Source organism: Arctopsyche grandis, chromosome 2 (assembly GCF_051622035.1).
Source record: "Arctopsyche grandis isolate Sample6627 chromosome 2, ASM5162203v2, whole genome shotgun sequence".
In the NCBI taxonomy this organism is placed as follows: Eukaryota; Metazoa; Arthropoda; class Insecta; order Trichoptera; family Hydropsychidae; genus Arctopsyche; species Arctopsyche grandis.
In genome coordinates, this window is record NC_135356.1 from 15342365 (window position 1) to 15356627 (window position 14263).

At 33.4% G+C, this 14263-nt stretch overlaps 1 protein-coding gene across 1 annotated transcript in view; it reads right to left on the reverse strand.

Moving 5' to 3' along the window:
* LOC143922288 (neural cell adhesion molecule 2-like) overlaps positions 1 to 14263 on the reverse strand; it is a 232890-nt gene that overhangs the window by 71202 nt on the left and 147425 nt on the right. The window contains exons 11-14 of the mRNA XM_077445513.1: positions 11841 to 12137; positions 8707 to 8934; positions 6746 to 6900; positions 3652 to 3762 (exon numbers count right to left, since the gene is read on the reverse strand). Of these exons, the coding sequence (XP_077301639.1) occupies positions 3652 to 3762; positions 6746 to 6900; positions 8707 to 8934; positions 11841 to 12137 (791 nt within the window). The remainder of the gene's footprint in view (positions 1 to 3651; positions 3763 to 6745; positions 6901 to 8706; positions 8935 to 11840; positions 12138 to 14263) is intronic.

Genomic DNA, 14263 nt, shown 5'->3' on the forward strand with positions numbered 1-14263 from the left:
TATAATGCGATTTGAGTTCAAAGTCGGGTGAACGTTTGTATGTACACTCATTCTTCGAATGAGAACCGCTTGCACTATTGACATATCGTTGAGAAGTTCCATGTTGAGAAATTTCATTTAATTCTATATTGAACCGTCGGTTCTCAAATCTTTGAAATAAATTTTGTATAGAAGAGTGCACAGATGAAATATATACCCCCAGGCTTTCAATACAGCTTGTTATATGAGGTTTAGATTTGAATCGTATTTCATATAATGCATGCAAACTATACATATGTAGATATATTTAGACTCGAATTGAAAGTTAAAAGTAAATATGTTTAATCGTCAATGAAATCGATACGCAATAAATACATCTTTTAAAACATGATATGAAAGTTTGAATATATTTCAGCTGAGGCAGCTTTTTACTATATAAAAGTTTTGAGATCCGGCGGTTAGGTCCAGTGGGTGCTATTTTTTTTTAAAAAGCTAGCAAAACCTTGATTTAACCATGAAATCTGACTATATCATTTGTACGTAACCAAAAGTCAACTTTCAAATTGAAAATGACAAATTATATACATACAAATAAAATTTCATTATGCATTTTAACTATCATGAACAAGTATTGGACTTCATGATTTGTAAATGATAGTAGAATGCTGTCTGTTGAATCAAGGCTTTTATGTATTGGTGAACTTTCATCATCGACAATGTTGTAGAACAATAGTGTCAATGTACGGATTTTTCAATCATTTACTATTTTAAATAGTAATAAATCTTACGTAATCCAATCATGCTGTTTGATTACTGGGTAAAATATGAGTTTTTCAGTTGAATTTGTTACTTTTTTATTTATTGTATGGTAAGAGGGAGGAGATTTTGACACAGTTAGGGAGAACAGCGCGGTTCAAATTGATTCCGGAGTGATGATCTTTCAAATAGTTATTTTTTTTAATCAATTAATTGTTAAAATTTAGTTTCAAATTATAGGTAAGTGAGTTGTTCAGTTGATGCCGGCAATGTAACTGCGCTCCTGTCAAAAACGTTCCGGCTCCAGCTGTAAAGGAGGCTGTCGGTAACGGAAATCTACCATCGGCTGCATCATCATAAGCTGCTGCTGCAACAGTAAATAATGCGTTGCATTGTAAATGTGTTACAAAAATATATATACATACAGTTATCTTGTAAAGAGAAATCAAGTCGAAAGATAGACTTATTACCATACATACATTATATGTATGTATAATACTTAAAAATAGTTACTTAGAATAAGCCTATTCTATTACATAGTAACTATATATAATATAAACTATAGCCTATAACTATAATATATATAAATAATATAAATTTATTTACTTTTAAATCCATAATTTTTTTTTTCAAAATTAATTTTCCAATAAATCTTTTGATTGATTCTATTACATAGTTTTATTTTTTAAAATAAAACTGAGCAACAAAAAATCACATTTTTTACTTACCGGAGTGAAGTATCTATACAATCTATACTAGTTGTTTTACCCGGCTTCACTCAGTATTTGTAATATAAACATTGTAAACATGGCGAATTTAATAGTAAATATTCATTTGTTTTTTTATTAAATTTATTTGAAACGAAACAAATATAATATTCAACCAAAATTGAATTGTCGTCATAGAAACTTTTTGTTTTGTTTTCCAAGTTCCCAACCAACGATACTTATATACATACAAAGTCTATTTCGAAATTATATATTAGACAAGTGTTTAAAAAATGCGCAACTTTTACAGATTTTTGGCTTTTGTAGTCTATAACTCAAAATCTAGTATTTTTGTGCCAAAAGTGAGTGCTGGAATCATTAATCAGATGTTTTTCTATTGATTGTGATTAATTATCTAGCGAATTTTAAAAGTCAAAAAAATATTTTTTATACCATCTTTTTCTCGAGTTGCCATACACTTATCGGACCAGTTATACGTTTTACTTCGTTAACAAGGATTGGTTTTTCAATTTCAATATTTTTTTATTTATCTGAACGTACTAATACAAGCGGTAAAGGATTTTAAATTACAATATGAAATGTTCTAATGATTTTAAATTACAATATGAAATGGCTAATCCCTCGAAAACGAACGAGAGCGAGTGAGTAGGAGTGATGCACCCTCCATTCTTCATCTTGCTCTTGCATCATCCATTTGTGTACATTTTAAAACTCAATTTAAAATCATTATACGATCCATTAATAGGTTTATATTGATGCATACTCGATTTTGAATGCATTGTACTGCATTATGTAAAACATTTTTATTATTAATCAATAAGTTCTTTTAAGAAAGGTTTTTTATCTTCAGTGCTTTCTTGTCTGCCTTTTGGAGCGGCAACAATGGAGAGTGGGAATGAATAATGATTTGGTAGGTAGATTTGATTTTTGGCGGTGCCAATTTCAATCAGATAAAATAAGCAAATTCTGATTTTAGATTTTACAAACGCCGAGATCTTGTCAGCAGCGATAATAAATTGAAAAAATCGTCATTAAATACAATGGAATTTAAGTAATGAATATAGGAATTACTCATATTAACATTTCATTTTGTAACAACTATTTTACTTCATTCTTTATATAATATATTATTATACTATGATTATGTGAGAACTTTCAAATAATGGCTCGAGTCGGTATCATTCCTAAATTATGGCGGGTTGGAGGCAATGACAGCTTACATCAAAATAATAGGAGAGTAGACAAGAAAAGGTCGGAAGTAACTATACTATGTCTTATACACTTTACTACATATGTATGTATGTATACTTGTATTAAGACAGGGAAGGCCAACTTTAATGGATATAAGAAAAAAGCATTACGTACTTTCAGACGTTCTACCAAATATGTATTTTATTGATGAAATGTTCATTGGATACAATTTACTTTGATGTTTCGTGTATTATGCACGTTCAAAGAAAGCAAATTTAATTTTTAGCACAAAATGGTATTAAAATATTATAATACACTAGTTGTTTTACCCGGCTTCGCTCAGTATTTGTAAGATAAACAGCTTAAACATGGCGAATCTAATAGTAAATATTAACTATATCGAACCGTCGTCATAGAAACTTTGATTTATTTTTCGATTACCAACAAACCATACATACAAATTCTACATTCGATAATATGTTTACATGGATAATTTTTGACAATAATTGGCAATTTCTTTAATTTGAAATTATATTATAGATTCTAACTGAAATGAATCAGCTTAGATTTTACATACTATATTATATGTACATAGTATGTATATTATATAATATGTATGCTACAGTTGAAGTGTATTTTCAGTTGTAATACCAACTTTCGTTTTAGGTTATTCATATTAGAAAACAATTCAGATAGTAAATTATATCTATAAATACTATTCACTTGGTACCCCATAACTTTATTTTGAATACTTTTAACTTTAAAATAAATGCTATTAACTTGGTACACCCGAACTTTATTTCCAATACTAATACGTTACATATTCAAGTCATTCAAGCAATGTAGACTTTCTGCATTGTGAAAATGATGGAGAGGGCAGGTCGATTACTAATATACATATTTATTACAGTACTAAATATACACTAATTTGATATAATTATACTAAAATTAACATTGAATATAATATTGGATTGATTTGAGGACAAATAGCAACTACCTGATTGTCGTTGAGTATCACTTGTCTAGGAGCTGGTGGTGCTCTGGGTACACAGGCTAATGGAAGTGGTGCTCCGCTATGGACTATGTCGGTATACGCTATTTCGTCTTTCTAAAATGATAAAAAAGAGTAAGTTGAGAAAATGGAGTACATTATTGTTACCCTTCAATTGAGGCTTTTATAGTTTTAGGAAAAGCTGCGAGTTCATTCGGATATATTTAAATGTATTATTATATTTTGGGAATCTCTGACGATGACGTTTCCATATATGTATGTATGAATTTTGGGAAGGAAAATTTTCTTCTAACGTTTTACCGTTTTCGTAGAACGACAAATTTATGTATGTACGTATATACATACATATAATATATGTATACTCGGACTAGTGCTACATATTTGGACTGGGCTAGTCTATTGGGAATAATTGTGTTTGGGATTAGTACGGTTCGTCTTCAGTCTCTGATGCAAACAGATCAAAAGCGGAGAAATTTTGTCCAAAGGTTTACTTCGTAAGTAATATTTAAGATGAAATGTCGTTTCTCGGTGCGAGTTAATTTAATTGAGAAGGAAATGTCGTTAAGTTATATTAATACTTGAAACAAAATTTGGTGAGTATGAATTGAGATAAAATATATGTACATATATGTATGTACATGTCACCTGAGAGTGGATATTAATTAAAAATATAAATTATATGCTTGATGAATATCATACGAATTGAAAGCGAATTTTATATTTAATAAAATGCATTTTGACATGAAGTGGTTTTTTTTTTTGGAAAATGAGATAATGAGAATAATACTTTAAATTGCAAGTTACTTTGCTGTAAGCGTTGTTTTCATTATATAATATATGAACAGCAACATATGTAGATCAGTGGTTAGTGTGTAATGTTTTCGTTTGAGTGGTCACGGGTGGTGTCACCAGTCATATCCAGTGGTGTCACCCCAATTTTGGAACAACGGGTTTCCAATTTTTTTTTTTTTTTATATTTTGAAAATATATATGTATATTTTACACCGAATCTGTGACATTGTCTATTACACGCATTCGGCAAGAGAATTGCCGAATGCGTGAAAAATGCAAGCACGTTGTCCAGTTCACGGATTGGGCAAATTCTTTGGCGAATGCGTGTTGTTTTTTAGAACTAACTGGACAGCGTGTTATATTATAACTAACTGTCAAAGTGACAGCTGAATAAGGATGTTTAATTTACATATTATTATGTATAATATAATAGTATGTATGTTTCGATCATCTAATATGACATAAATTAATACTATTTTTATACATTTTGATCAATATTTTAACAGTCGGAATTTTATATCTTGTGAAGAATCAGTATTATATTATAAATATTCAATTTCATTACACACGTCTCAGGACATAGCTCCAGGCCACACCGACCAAACCAAATGTATGAAAATATGAGCGACTAAGAAATCACCGGATGTGGACACGCTCTATCTAACTGCACACATTTCTCCAGAGTCTGGAGTCAGAGTCTCCTGCATTTGTCCGGAGGACCAAAACAGGGAAACTCTAGACCTCGATTTCAATTGGCAAACTGAACAAAAGCCGTCCTAGTGCCAAGTTGATTGAAATGCGGTTTAGTCGCTGCTACACTCAACCGATAATGTACGTATATTATATTTCACTTGATTAGTTTCATGAATATGTGTTCACGATGCTGGAGGATGTGTTTTACTATTTAATAGCTTCCGCCATTAGCGATAGGATGTGAAAGCGCTCCGCGTAATGCAACAGCAACATCGGCACGAAGTTTGCAGTGTTTTGTCAGATTTTATAATTGAAAATTCTCGTACACGTTAATGGCAGCAAAGTTGATACGTTTTCCGGTTCGTGTCCGGGAAAGTCGTCCGCGACGTACTGAGAGACTTCTCCCGCTCCATCTTCCAAAGTCAAGTTTTAAAACTTGGATGCAAATAAGAAATGAGCTGGACGAAAGTCGAGACCCAAAGTCCATAAATAAAACGAAAGGCTATGCAGACGAGCGCGCGAGTTTGGAACTTTGCAAATAAATAATGAACTTCATATACAACAATGTTAATAACGCCAACGCGCGAACTCTGCTGCGACTGTCAGGATATTTTTTTTCGTAATAATATTATGAAGCCGTGTCGAAGAGCCTTTGTTTCAGAAGATGCTTCTCAACTTTTCTTTGGGTCTTTTTAATTTTCATCCTGATTTAAAATATTGAAAAAAATTAACGAATAATCGACGGATATTAAACATTCAAATCATTATATCAATTTGAGGAAAAATTCTAAATTTCATTCAAACATTAAGAGGGCTGTACACCCGAAACCTTAATTTTGTTACCGTTCCTTTCTTCGATATATATATTGAGTGTATGTATATATTGAGTGAATGCGATAATATATATCAATATATATATTTAGTGAATGCGACAGTTGTGCTTCGACCAGATTAAACGTATTTTAAATTGACAAAATCGAGGTTTCGTATTCTCCTATTTTCTCCTCCAAAACTGGACCAATTAAAAAAAAAATCATCATCGGTATGAGAAAGATACTTTCTGTGCATCTATCGGTGTATTTTTTTTTAAATCGACCGTTAAATAAGCACGCTGGACTCGTTTCGTGGGTGTAAAAAAGAGGCGATTTTATAGATGTTTGGCTGCTCCTAGCTCCTATAAAAAATAATTAATCAAAAAAATAAAACGATAGATGCACCCCAATGGTGGATATCCATAGCATATTAAAAAATAATTTTTCTAGTGCCATAATTGAGGAAGGGTATAGTACGTTTGTATGGATAAGGCGCTGCTGTCCAGCCCTCTTAAGAGGGCTGGATCCCAAAAAATAGTACTTAAGAGGGCTGAACCCCAGCGCCTTGTCCATACAAACGTATTAGACTTCTCCCTTCCTCAATTATGGCTCTAGAGAAATTATTTTTTAATATGCTATTTATATCCACCATAGCCATGTTTTTATTTTGTGATTTACCAAAAAATCAAATAAATAAAAAATCATTTAATCGCATACAAATAGGAACTACAAAAATTAATGTAATATTTTAGTAATGGTGAATATTATGTTACATAGCTTACCGTTCTATCACATGTGTAGGAGAATCTCGCCATTGGCAAAAGTTGCGCTGGCGGTTCTCTAGGATGAGTTGCCGTGGATACAGTGTACATCCTTGTCGGTGCTCTGTTCAAATACTCGAAAGCCCTCTCCTCCTCTGAATACTCGTCGTCTCCACCTGTAGTATCAGCACATGTAATTAATTTTTAAATATTCCAAAATGACCATCAGATTTTGTGATTGTGATTTTTACACGTTTATATAGCGAATGTTAGACATGTTGTCTGCATTCGGCTTCAGTTTCGTTATTTTTGTATAATCAAATAGTATTTGTTTTGGTTACCATCAAATTTATACTGAAATTTGATTGAAGCACTGTGTTTGAAGGGATCTTTGACCCAATTTGACTGGTCAACGTCTTCAAGTTAGTACATACATACATATGTACTAGGTGAGCAATGGCGAATCTTTTTGAGCTTAAATACCCGAAAATCTACAATTCAAGTAAAGATTCGGATGTGAACAACCCATGATTTATGTACGTATTTGAGGAATTTAAGAAAGTCACAAAACACATTGAACCGTACATACACATTCACACATACCGGCAGCATTATGATATACCAATAGCTATGACAGCATTTCGATACAAATTGCGCGCAGATGTATGGAAACTTGCACAAGGCAAAAGTTCTACTTCCGGTTGTCGGATTTTGTTCTAATTTTTTTTATTACTTAAAATCACTATTAGTATTATCTAATATATGATTTTGAAAGATACTTTGTATGTATGTAAGTAATCTCAATGAGAATTGAGTAATCTCAATGGGAATTGATAATGAGAATTGAGTAATCTCTATGGGAATAAGAAATATGGGCACAATGTTAGTATACTATAATTAGCCAATAATCCTTGAAAAAAATATTGAAATATAAGAAAGCATCGGATTAAGTTATGGTAAACAATTCATTATTGATTAATTAGCTTTAAGCCTCGATAAGACGGAAACAAAAAGGCAAAGTGAAAGTTTGGAAAGAGGAAATGTATGTATCTTTGGTTGGGAACTGTTGGGAAAGTTTCTATGACGACTCGATTCGATTTTTTGTTTTCAATTCAAATAAATTTAATAAAAAAAAACAAATGAATATTAATTATTAGATTCGCCACGTTTAAGCTGTTTATATTACAAATGATGCTGAGCGAAGCCGGGTAAAACAACTAGTATATCTATATGTAGACATTTTATTATTTAATTAGCTTTGAACGATAGTATTCTCAAATATATGCAAAGGAACGGAATTGGACGTGGATATTTTTTGATTGAAATTCAAAGTCCCAATAATAAGCTGTCATTGTGCCTTAAAAGTTTAATAAATATTAGATTTGTCCTGTGATTTAAAACGAACGTGTTCGGGTGTAATTTTCGACAAAGAGTAGGATTGTGAGTAACGAACGACAATAATAGGATTACAAAGGCAAAAATAAAGAGACTTGTTGAGGCGTTAGTAGGGTCGTTTTGCCTTCCCTTTGTTTTGTAGTCTGCCAATCCCCGCCGAAAACAGCGTCGACATTTAATTGTAAGAGAGTGTTAAGTGGCACGAGTGTTAGTCGAAGTAATTCAGTTTGGCGAAATCAACACTACCTCGCAAGAAGACCAACGACTCACATAAACGTACATACATATCTATGTATGTATTTAAAATTAAACATGTATCAATTATAACACACATGTATTGAAGAGTTGATTTTCATGTGGATGAAACTGGAAAAAATGCTAAATTTTTCAAAACGAACAGTTTGAACCCTGATAAGTATGCCGTCGGCATATTGAAGCTCGAATATATTATGCAAGTATAAGGAATAGATAGACTTTCATTATTTTTGTCGGAATTGAGCCGTCGCTGGAAGTGAGATTTATAAAATGTCTCGGTTGGACTTACGACGTTGTACGAGTCGGAGGCTTAAGATGGAATGTTGGTTTACCGTGTGGAATGATGTCGGGGTTCTTGTCGTCGGCAGTCTCGTTGTGGTGGTCTCGGGGGGTTGGTGGGGCCCTTGGCTGTCGGGGGCCCCGTGCTTCCTTGCGACGGGGGCCCCGCGCACGCCTTCGTAGCCGCACCACCAGTAGGGCTCCACCCAGCAATAGAGCAGCTGCCCCCCCGGCGCCCGCACCCACCAACGGCGTCATCTGTAGAATGCCGGGAAGGTATGCTGTGAAAGATCAACATTAAAAAAAAATTAATCAATAAATTAAAAAAATGTATATATAAAAAAAAATGTTTTTTCAAAACTAACCTATGTACATAACTATATTTTGTTTATAAAATTAAGACAATATATAAAAAATCTAATTAAGAAATCACCAATTCTCTGCCATAGCGAGAGGGGGACGAAACGGGAAAAAAACGATCAGAACAATGTGGACAAATGGGACAGTGTGGACGATAGACGTCACCGTGAAGGAAGGGGTCTACCTAACGGCACCGAAAGTGAAAAGGTCGAAAAAGCAAATATCGGAAGGCAAGGATCGAAAATTGAAAGATCTTAAGTCAAAAGATCAAAAAAAAGGGTGCATGGTAAACGGTACCATGTATGTATATATAATATATATGAGTGGCATGCGGTGAAATTATCTCTCTTTTTGTCACACAGCCTTGTTTAATGTGCGCGCGCAGAATACGGGAGGAAAAGCCTGTTCCTCTTGTTCCTGTTGTATCCTGCTCGCGCAAATTAAGTGGGTATGTACGACGGGGAAAAGACCCTTTTTTTATCTTTCGACTTAAGATCTTTCGATTTTCGATCTTTGCCTTCCGATATTTGCGTTTTCGGGCGTTTCTCTTTTGGTCCCGTGAGGTAGACCCAATAATAATATACCTACATATGTATGTATATTTAAAAACGCCCGCAATGTATGTGGGTATTTGCGATTGCATCGACAAGTATGAAGATTTCAAAAATATAAATTTAAGAATATCAGGAGTATACGTTATGCATAGGGATCGATCGTGTCAAAGAGACGCGGAGAAGCGGGGTAGTGGGGAAGTGGGGGGTGTGGTGCGTCTGACATGTGCTCCTGATATTTAGCGCCTGGGTTGGAACGGGTCGCGTCAGCGTCAGATGCGCGGGAGATGTCAGATGTCAGGTACATACATACACGCATCCACGAAGCCACACACATTCATTCATCATTTTGACGCGGGCGAACGGCGAGCGTTTAATGAGTGCACTGGATTTTTTACTATTAATACGCGTGCGTGCCTATAACACTATATACATATAATATATACATACATATACTATATAACTTTATTTTAATACTAGTTAGTATACGATGTGAAATTTACTAGAATGGAGATTTTCTGATATAATTTTTGTCGCATCAGTACGTAACTTCGACTCGAGTTTCAAATTTTAGCCCGGCGAGTATTATATAACAAGACCCAAAGCTTGAGAAACTTCATTACAAAGGATTTATATACTCACGCTATTTTATTATTTGCACTGTGGGGAAATCCGCTAGACTTTTGTCGAAACCATAAATATGAATTTTCAGATCGGTGCACTTCCGGTATTGTTCCGGTAAATACGCTAATCCCAATGCAAACAAGTAAAGAGAAAACTACACTGCACCGGCGTAAACTGCTCTTTCTTTGTGTCGGAAAATTTAACAAAGACCGCTTCGCCACGAGATTATTCTTCTCACTGAATCGTATTATTATTGTTACTGAGAAGTTTTCTTTTCGTTGTTGCAGCAATTTCAGTAATGACTTTTCAACTTGCATATTTGTCAGCTAATATTAAATGTCTTTCGATATGTACCTATAGATATTAATTCAAACATAATAAGTGGTGGATTTGAAACAACTGGATAAATAAGTTAATAATATAAATTGATAAATTTGCAACATAGTATCATCAAATAGACAATTAAGGCGAAATGATCTGTAAACTAGCTTTGAAATTGGGAATTTCGGTTAAGATGTATTTTCTGTATGTTTCCCTTATTCTCTAGGCGTAGACTGGATTTCCCAGCAAAAGCATTTCGCAGACTGTTTATACATCTTCCAATGATAGTTTCAATTTTACATAGTATAATTAAGAAAGTTTGCGGGTGTATCTTGGAGATTGTCCGGATCTATCGCGCTATATAACAACTTTTGTGTAGTTAACATCTATGAATATAAAGGATGTTGATTTACAATTCTCTAAAATTCTGTAAAGTGGCTGTGAAGTCATTTCTTTTCATTTCAGTTTTTTTATATCATACATATATGGTTTTCTTGATGATATTGTATGCGAAGTTGGGTTAATGCAATCAATTTCTGATTCACTTATACTGAGCTGGCTTTTTTGGTACTTTGAAAACATGTATATGTACATATTTCCTATAAGAACTTGAAAAATAAAGAAACAGGCTATCGAATAACGTGCTACATATTATATGTTTGGTTGAAGTCTTGAAAATCAAAAAATAGCACCGTGCAACAAAAAATCACGGTTTCCACTTACCGGAGTGGAGACTATTTAAAAAAATGTGCAATTTTAACAGATTTTTAGTTTTTGCAGTCTTTAATTCAAAATCTAGTATTGTTCTCTACACAAGGTGTTGGAAAGTATCAAATATGTTCCTATATTTATTTATTTATTTAGAAGATACTTTGCTAAAATGGAATTTATCTCTTTTGTGGGGCAAATTTTTGGTACATTGTACCTAATAAGGTATAATAAACCAGCAAAATAGACTATTGGATAGCATATAATGTTTTAAACAAAGTGGTCACGAGTTCAAATCCCACTGGCCAAACTTTGGATTCGCGACTCCTGGTCGATTGTTTCCTATCAGAGTTGGCCAATTTATCTGATTTTCATTGAAACGGTTCCAACAAATCGGCAAACTTACCCATTTTCTCGTAAATCTCGAGTTTTCAACAATCTCGAATTTCGTTGAATTGTATAAAATGCTACAAATTTACAAATTTGACTATAGATGTGTTTGTGGGTGCTAATTAATAGGTATTTACTTCGTATAATAATACTTGTATCAAATTGCATTGGGGTTACCTGTTAGGTCTTTCTAGTATAAATTAAAAAATAAATAATATTTTGTTGTACAGTACCTATATGTTTTTCTGCCGATTTGAGCGTGTGTGTCGCCATGACGTTTGGATCGCTGCGTCCTTTCTTGTTGACAGCCACCAGGACGACTTCGTAGGTGTTTCCACTCTCCAGACCGGTGATGAAAAAGTGAGGAGTGCTAGAGGTGATGGTGCTGATCAGTTGTTTCCGTTGAAGAGTGTAAACCTCCACGGAGAACTCCTGAGGAAGTCCACCGTCGAAGCCTTCCATGCACTCTATTTGCAGGGAATCGGTTGTTTGATTCAACACGGTACAGTTGGAAAGCGTGTCCGGTTTTCCTGCAATTTCAAAATTTGAATCAGAGGCTATTAGAAATTAATGATGGGAGGGGTAGGAGAATTTTCGATAGGGATGCGGTGGAAGGGGAGGGGGGGTTTGAGTGTTACAGTCGTGCAAATTCATTATACTGACGTTCTATTGTTATGCAAAACAAGTGGTTAATGAACAATGGGCAACACGAAACAATGAATTTTTTCCGCTTTTCCGACTCTTCACCCCCCCCAAAAGCACGTCCCCTCTTTACCCTCCCCCAACATCCGACATCTCGTTTTCCTGGGTTTCATTGTCGAAATATTTTCACCAGCTCGAGCGTGGCGTTAAGCCGTGTACAAAACGTTGGGTCGAAGTCCCTTTTCAATCAAAAAAAGATTGATATTTTTTTGTGTTTAATCTTATTTATTCGAGTAGCACTGATAAAAGGACATCAAATGAAGTTTTATATATGAGGGTTGGATTCAGCACTTTGAAACGAAGATCAAACATATTATGTGATGAATCAAATTTTTTTCTTTTATGTACATACAATGTAGACATGTATGGACCAATATACATATTTGAACTTAATATTGTAGGTATAATACTCGATAAAAATTATTTTGGGTGAAGTTAAAGGTTGGAATTTTTTTTGGACACGGTTTAAATTACACTTAGCAATAAAAAATTATCGGAGCGGAGATAAATCAATCTTTACTAAGTTGGACTCACCGAATTCGAATATGACAATAATATTTGTTGGCTTGCTCTCGTTTAAGATACATGAGTGTTTGATGTTTTTTCTATTGATTGTTATTGTGACTACAATAAAAATATAATACAAAATTATAATCAATAGAAAAAACACGTGACTATTGATTTTAATACTCACTTTTGGCACAGCGATATTAGATTTTAAATTAAAGTAAAAACGCTCATATTTCTTAAACGAGAGCAAGCCAACAAAAAATATTGTCATATTCAAATTCAGTGGGTCAAATTTGGTAACAATTAGTTAGTCTTCACTTCGGTAAATAAAAATCGTGATTTTTGTAGTTTGATCTTCGTTTCAATACAATGTAATTAATTCCTTCGGATTATTTGATCGTTTTATTTTTAAAGGTTTTTTTGCCACAGTTTCTTTACGGTTGACCAAAACAACACGGTGATCAAACATTAAAAGAAAAAAATACGTAAATAGAAAAAAAAACAAGGAGTATGATTATGATATATGAAGATCTTAGTTCTCGTCCTGACTCCCTGTAACAAAGACGGGCGCGAGACTCCCAGAAGCATATGGGGGTCCATAGTTTCATCTCTTGAAGCACCAAAGGATTGTCAATCTCACCTCTCAACAATTTACAGAGGTAAAATACCAGCAGAAAATTTCTACGAGAAGATAGGGATTCATAACCCACAGCTCCCTGAACAAATACACTTTGAAATAGTAGGGGATAGTAGTCAAACTCTCTCATGTACTGATAACGAAGAAACTTTCGTTGTATTCGTTCAATCTGCGGAGAGTATGTTACCGCCCTATGATTTCAAATTAAGGATCCAGACTTAATTAAATTTGATTATACTAGGTAGAGTTATAAAAAAGTTGTGCTTAAAATACATTATTATATAACATACGGTGTCTATGTTATTTTATAACATACATATCTTGTATTTGAAATATACTGCCTATATTGAAATAATACATTTTTTTTTAAATCGCATGAAGGATTCTTTCATTTTTCATAAAGGATTCAAAGTTTTAACAACGAGCTCTTCTCTTTCATTTGGTATCCTATTTACGTCTTTTAGATCAATTAAAACTTCATTTCACAAACGTTCACAATGAGATTTTCTGATATTTTTTTAATGAAATTAGTATGAAAGTAAAATGTACAAAAGCGAGTACTGTTTTTTTTTTTAATATTTTTTGAGCTACATTATAGTGAAAGACAGAAAACATGCTTCCATTAATATTTTAAATGGTATTATATTACATGGCTGGTCATTATTTATAAAATAAGCGGTATAGTGAAAACAATTACATTATTAGTAATTTTAAAATGAACACTTAATTGGAATGTAAATATTCACTAGTTGAACAAAAACAAATTGCATAGGATAGATTTACATTTACAACAAAGTCAGTTTGTAT